The following is a 6555-nucleotide window of genomic DNA, read 5'->3' as shown; positions in this document are numbered from 1 at the left end:
TACCAGTGACAAAAACAGGCAGGCAGGTGACAAGGGGATGGGAGGTGCTTTGCCACGTGAAGTGCCTGGCAAGGCGGTGTGCCCAGGAAACCATGAGATTCTTGAGGGAACAGGAGCGCGGGTAAGTGGGGTGCAGTGAAGGGATGCAGGGGACGGGGATAATTTCAGCTGGGGAATGTCATGGACGGACTAGGTCTTTGGGTGAGAAGGGAACTGCTGTCTTCCCTGTTTGAGAGCATTTCTAATCTTTCCTCATCTGAGATTGTGTGAAGCCAGAGGCTAACGGGCAGTGCAAGCACAGGCTGGAATGGAGGAGGAGAGATGGGCGGAACAGGGGAGATGGGAGGGGAGGATTCAAGCTGAAGAGCCGTTTTCTGTCTTCTGTCTCTTTGGATCCACTTCATCCTGCATCAGCCATGGGGAGGAAAGAGTTACCATCAGTCACCACCCCGAGGTACATAATTCTCCACAAAACTCGTGTAACTGCTGCTCTTTCCTCCATATGGAAACCTCTGTTAGGCCCACCCTAAATCCACTCCCCTCTAAAACACCCTGGAGTGCCTGACACAGCTGTTCTGTTGGTTGTGGTAAAGATGTGGACAGTTCCATTCAGAGGGACACCACACCCATGGCTGTTACTTCCAGGAGGTGTAAGAAGCTGAGGCTCACACCACTCCACACAGACCTCAGGGCCTGCCCTTAATGTGGAAGATCAGACCCTTCAATCACCGCACCCTTACAACTCTATCTCCTGGCCTGAAGCCCAGAAGACACAGGTAGTTCAGAGGTCACTGCCAAGCACAACCTCCAGCACCTCGACTGCTGGTGGAAGGCCCTAGATCCTACAAGGAGCATACAGTGATTTACTATCCCCTTGCCACATCAGATTTGTTTACCCGTCTGCTCCTGAAGCAATGAGACCAGAGGCCAATTTGAGATTCTCAGCAGCAGCATCCACATGATTGGATCAACAAACAGCAAGTAGCCTCATTCCTTCACCCCACCATTATTCTCACACTACTACTCACCTCCTCCTCCTCTGCAGATCGTTTCTCTGCGTGGCCATCCTGCTCCTGCCCATTCTCATCTGCTTCTAAGCACATGCAAGAAAGGAAAATCACAGGATAAACTGAAGCAGCATTCAGGGAATATAATCTCACAGTCAAGAGGGCTCACAGAGGGAATTTCCCTCCACAATCCTCTATTCCTCTGCAGCCTCCTATTCATCTAATTTCCCCTACCTTCATCCTCATCACCACCTTCTTCTTCATCTACATCATCAGGATTCTCTTCATCATCCTCATCAGCTCCATTTTCCTCATCCTGGATAAAACAAATCGGTCAGAGCAGAAACTGATGCCAGGATAACATTTCCACGTGCTCTTTGCTACAAGCACAACAAATTTCAGAGCTCCAGCCACTCCAGGTGTGCATTGTTACTCCGACATCATTATTCCTGCCACTGTGGATGTACACTTCTCCCAACCAGCCTTCCTTCACGAAGCCAATCCTTCCAGTCCATCCCCAGCAACACGCAGCTCGTCTCCCACGAGCTTACATCCTGAGGAGCTGCTGCCATCCCTCCCAACAACCAAAGCATCTCTGATTACAGGCTAATGACAGCCGAGGCTCATGGTACATCTGTTTCGAGATCCCCATCAATCTGTGTGTGTTTCCTCACAGTTCCTCCCCCCAGCTTCTCCAACACATGCTCCTTGTGCACCTCAGGGTACCCCAGTGGGCGCAGGACCACATCTCCCGTGCCACATTCTCCCACTTGTTCCTGGCTCCGTTTGACCTTTTTTTCCTCCCTGATGGGCTGTGCTGACTACACTAAGTCCTTCAAGGCTCATTCTCCACAATTATCCAAGAGCTTACTCTACCTCTAGGCTGGTGCTCCCTTTCTTAATCTCCCATATTCCCTTCACATTTGCTACCCACAGTACGAAAACCTCCCCGACGTCGCCAAATCTGTCCCTCAGAAGAGCCTCACCTCTACTATCTCCTTCTTCTTTTCTTTGTGGATGGCTTTCTCTTCGACCTTTTCCTTCTTTTCTTTCCTTTCCTATATATGAAATGAGGTGCGGGGGGGAGAAAACCAACAACATTCCGGCGGTCAGCGGCAATAAAAGATGGGGATGCCTAAACAAAGACGGCTCGGAGGAGAGGCGGAATAGCGGGCGAGGAGACATATTAGGCGTTAAATCCGCCCGCCCGACAAAGGAAAACAGCAGCGAACGCGCGTCACAGCTACTTTTAGCCCGCGCACACGCGTGTGGAAAACAGAAGCGGCACGGAAGAGTTTGAACGATTTATTAAAAAAAAAAAAAAAAAAGAGGGCGACATCGTCCGTAGGATCGAGGCGTTTCCGGACCTCTCTCTCCTCTCCATTCCACCCCTCCCTCCTCCTTCCCCCGCCATCCCAGGGCCCGCGCTTTGTGCCCACAACTTTCCCCCCCACCACCACCACCCCCCGCCCGGCTCCGAGCGGGGCCGAGCGGAGCCGAAGCGGGGCCGAGCGGAGCCGAAGCGGGGCCGAAGCGGGGCCGAAGCGGGGCCGAGCGGAGCCGAAGCCAGCGCGCGCCGCTCGCGCCGCCCGGCCAATGGGGGGGCGGGGGCGGGGCGGGGGGCGCGAGGGCCCTCGCGCCCCCCGCCCCGCCCCCGCCCCCCCATTGGCCGGGCGGCGCGCGCGCGCGCGCCCCCCGCCGCCGGGGCACCTCACTGAGCCCCCCCCCCCCCGTTCCCGGGAACGCGGCCGGTTCCGAAGATGGGAAGAGGGGAGCGGGGTGATGGTGGTGGTGGGGGGTAGGAGGTGTCTCACCTTAGCGCTCAGCTCCGCCGGTGCCTCCTCAACGCGTTTTTCCGACATCCTGGCCCCCCGGGGTTGCGAAGGGGAGAGGCCGGTGGGAAGCGTGCGGGGGAGGGAGGGAGGGAGCGAGAAGGGGGTCAGCGGCGGGAGCGCAAAGTCCCAGCGGTCCGCAGGCGGCGGCAGGATCCCGCCCCGGGGGCCAAAGTACCAGGGTCTCCCGCGGTGGGGGGATCCGCCGGGGCAGGGGATTTATACAGCGCCGGTGACGAGGGAAGGAGGGACCTGGGGAGGGAGGAGAGAGGGACGGGAGGCGGAGGAGGGAGGGGAGAGGGACGGGCTGCTAGAACAATGTGCGCTCAGCCGCGGCCGCCCGGCAGCGGGGGCGCACCGCGGGTTCCCCGCAAGACGCCGCACGGCCCCGTCGAGGATAGCCGAAAGCCCCGCTCCGCGCCCAGGTGCCGCGGCTCCGACGGGAAGCGTCCGGCGAGGGCAGCCGAGCCCTCCGGCCGCAGCACGCCCGGGGAGCCGCCCGTACGAGCTGGCTGGCTCTCCAGGAGGAATCCGGGGGAGGCGAGAAGCGGCGCTGCGGGGCCGTGTGGGAGGGCAGCGCTGGCGACACGCGGCCTCCTGCCTGGAATTTTCCACTCCAGCTGCCCGCCCTTCCTCCCGCTGGAAGCGCTCCCAGCGGCGGGGCTCCTCCCGCCCCTCCCCTTCTTCTCCCCCCGCCTGCCCGCCCGGCGCTGGCCGCTTTTCCCGCGCTCTGCGCGCGGCGGAGGGAGTGGGCGGGGCAGGCGGCGCGGGAGCGGATTAGCGCTCGCCTACCCCGCTCCCCATATAAGGAGGGGCTGGGGCTGGGGCGCCTGATTGGGCCATTCAAATGAGCTCTCTGCCTGGCAACAGGTTTCCCATTGGCTGGCGGCGGCCGGCGCGCCGGCGGGGCGGGGGCGCGGGGCCCTTTGGTGCAGTGCGAGGCGGGAGGGGCGCTGGCACGTGGGGCGGCGGGACGGCGCGCGAGGGCGCGGGCGTTGTCCCGCCGGGCTCGGCTCCCACCCGCCCGGGACCCACATCCCGGCACACGGTGTGCGACACCGATCCCTGCTGCCCACCCGCCCGGGACCCACATCCCGGCACACGGTGTGCGACACCGATCCCTGCTGCCCACCCGCCCGGGACCCACATCCCGGCACACGGTGTGCGACACCGATCCCTGCTGCCCACCCGCCCGGGACCCACATCCCGGCACACGGTGTGCGACACCGATCCCTGCTGCCCACCCGCCCGGGACCCACATCCCGGCCACCGGCCGGGCAGCACATGGTGTGCGACACCGTTCCCTGCCTCCCGCCTCAGGCCTGACTGTGGCAGACATCCTGCCAGTGCCTCCTTCCGGGCTGGGAAGGATCATCGCTCAGCACCGGGTATCCCTGTAGCCAAAGGTCCTGCAGAACCGCAGGTGGTGACTTGCAACTGCAGGGATTTGTTGCTAATAAAAGAGATGTTCCTGCAGCCGCTCTTCAGTCCTTTGGTTACCAGGTTGAGCAGACTGGGATGACTAAATTGCCTTCACCTTTCCCACAAGGTTTATATTGTCCCGCTCTTAGTCACAGGCTCGTACAAAAGAAAAAAGAAAATAAATCCGCATGCATTTGCGGGCCTACGTACATACAGAACTACGCGTGCACATGAGCGCATACAGAGGTACACGTGTACGCAGTCATTCTCACAGGTACAAGGCAAGGTTATTAATCCGTCTGGTTGGAAAATGTATTGAGGTACGCAAGCCCTTCTTGTCCTTCAGATACAAACTCAGCCTCCCTGCAAAGTCAGGATTTAGAGCGGGTGCTCTTGAGTTTAATTGAATGTGTCTCAGTTCGAGCATTTAACAGCAAAAGCCATTCGTATTTGTGGAACATAGGGCCCTGAGTATGTATCTCCTGAAGGAAAGTAGGAAAGATATTGGATAAATTATAATCTGTGTGACAGGGAGGTAGAAGCTACCCAGCTTGTTGTCTCGTCTCCTCCACAGCTACAGCTGCTTCTCTCATGATCTGACTAATTGACGTTCTTCACAGCTATACACAGTGCAGAGTGCCTGCTCCAAAAAACAGTCCTGTAACTCACATGCACACATCTAGACTAGTACCAAAATAAACCAAATTATGAAAATGCGTGCACTAATTTTTTTCCCCTACTGTTTCACAAAACCGATCTGGCCAATTTCTCAGGTCTAGCTGCTATCAGCATTCCAGCCCTGGTTTGGTACAAGTACTCCTCTTTCATCCTTCCCTTTCACAAGAAGAAAATCTTAATTTCTAGATATACACCTAAAACAGGACCCAAAGTAATCTATATAGGGGCCGGATGGTGTTCCTCTCTGCTTTCTGCTTGACAGAAGGTGCGTGGCTCATTGCTCTGCTGTTCTCCTCACCAACCCAGAATTTATTTTCCAGGATCCTCTTCCTTTACACACTCAACCACTGAAAACACATAATTACATTGACACATATCCCTTGGCAAAGACATCTTCACATTAATGCACAAACAGGCCTTGACACAACATCCTAGAGGGGAGAAAGCAAAGGATTACGTTCAGGGATGTTCCCGTGCCCAAAGCTCCATGTTCACACAGGCTGCGAACCCACAGATGCAAATTGACAAACACCTGTTTGTGCAAGGGGAGCTTGTTTCCAGCTACCTGTGGGATGGCGCTGTTGGGTCAGCATGGGTCAACTACAAACTGGCATGGCAGCAGCAAGCTCTCCTTTCCTCCCCAGCACCTGCAGTGTGCAACTTCACATTGTCACTTCCATGCTCCCCACCCCATCCCCTTTGCAATTTTTCCCTCATCTGCTGCTTCTTGGCATTTGTCTCCTACCTGTGTTCTTGGCAGCACTCTCCCCATGGCCCTCTCCCCGGCTTCTCTTTGTGACATCCTGTATCTTACATGCAAAATTCATTTCACATCCCCTCCTTTGTTTTTCATGTCCCATTTTGCCCTGCATTATTGTATCAACTATGCTTTTCCCCTTAAATCCAACATTAAATTCTTCTTCATTCCTTGTCATCTGCCTGTTTCTGCATTCTGACTCTTCTTGCCCTTTGGATCCTGGTAGTGAGATTTGCTGGGCTTCTAGTGTGCAGCTGCCTCCCTCAAGCCCTGAGGATATCCACTGACTGTCTCACCTAGCTCTTCCCTGTGACTTCTGCTCCTCCACCTGATCTGTGCCACTCTGCATTTCGCCTGCCAGATTGATCTGCAGCTTTTCTCTGCTCCTCTCTCCCATCTGTGCCTTCCCCTCTGCTGCAAATGCAAGTACACTCATTGTGAGCTCTGCAGATGTCAGTCTCTGCTCAGTGCGTTCCGTAGTCTTTGTCTGTAGTTGCTTTGCCAACTCAGCAGAACATATTCCATCCTTTTTGGAGACTTATGTCCTTAGACAAAATGAGGGAGGTGCAGAAGTTACATGACAGATCATTGTGTGGAACAGACACTCTCCGTGTCTGCCTGCAGCCCAGACAACAATGGGAATGTAATTTTCTCCGTGCAGTGTCACAATTTTGGTACTGTACCCTGTTTGTGCTTGGTGTTTATGTAGGTGTGCGCATGTGTTTAGGTGCAGTACATACCTGGTTGTGTACAGAGGGGATATTTTCCCCCTGTTACATTCTTTTACTTTTGTGAGTGTAGAAAGTATGGTACTTTTCTACTGAGGTGTGCCTTGAGCTTGCAGGCATTTGCCAACATA

At 56.0% G+C, this 6555-nt stretch overlaps 1 protein-coding gene across 1 annotated transcript; it reads right to left on the bottom strand.

The window, feature by feature from the left end:
• Window positions 1-246: 246 nt before the first annotated feature.
• Window positions 247-3235, bottom strand: PTMS (parathymosin). Its single transcript, XM_021549019.3, has 5 exons — window positions 2822-3235; window positions 1994-2065; window positions 1242-1323; window positions 1029-1093; window positions 247-405 (listed from the first exon to the last, which is right to left on the bottom strand). The coding sequence occupies exons 1-5, from the start codon at window positions 2867-2869 to the stop codon at window positions 355-357; spliced, it is 318 nt and encodes a 105-aa protein (XP_021404694.1). The 5' UTR covers window positions 2870-3235; the 3' UTR covers window positions 247-354.
• Window positions 3236-6555: the final 3320 nt, after the last annotated feature.

Source organism: Lonchura striata, chromosome 2 (genome assembly GCF_046129695.1).
Source record: "Lonchura striata isolate bLonStr1 chromosome 2, bLonStr1.mat, whole genome shotgun sequence".
Lineage (NCBI taxonomy): Eukaryota > Metazoa > Chordata > Aves > Passeriformes > Estrildidae > Lonchura > Lonchura striata.
The sequence above is the reverse complement of the archived record's forward strand: the minus strand, read 5'-3'. Positions and strand labels throughout refer to the sequence as shown.

Excerpts from the sequence above, each read along its gene's own strand:
- PTMS (XM_021549019.3), bottom strand. The coding sequence starts at position 2,869 with ATGTCGGAAAAACGCGTTGAGGAGGCACCGGCGGAGCTGAGCGCTAAG. Across the intron at positions 2,066-2,821 it reads CGGCGGAGCTGAGCGCTAAG|GAAAGGAAAGAAAAGAAGGA; the intron begins GTGAGACACCTC and ends TTTCATATATAG. Across the intron at positions 1,324-1,993 it reads AGAAGAAGGAGATAGTAGAG|GATGAGGAAAATGGAGCTGA; the intron begins GTGAGGCTCTTC and ends TGTTTTATCCAG.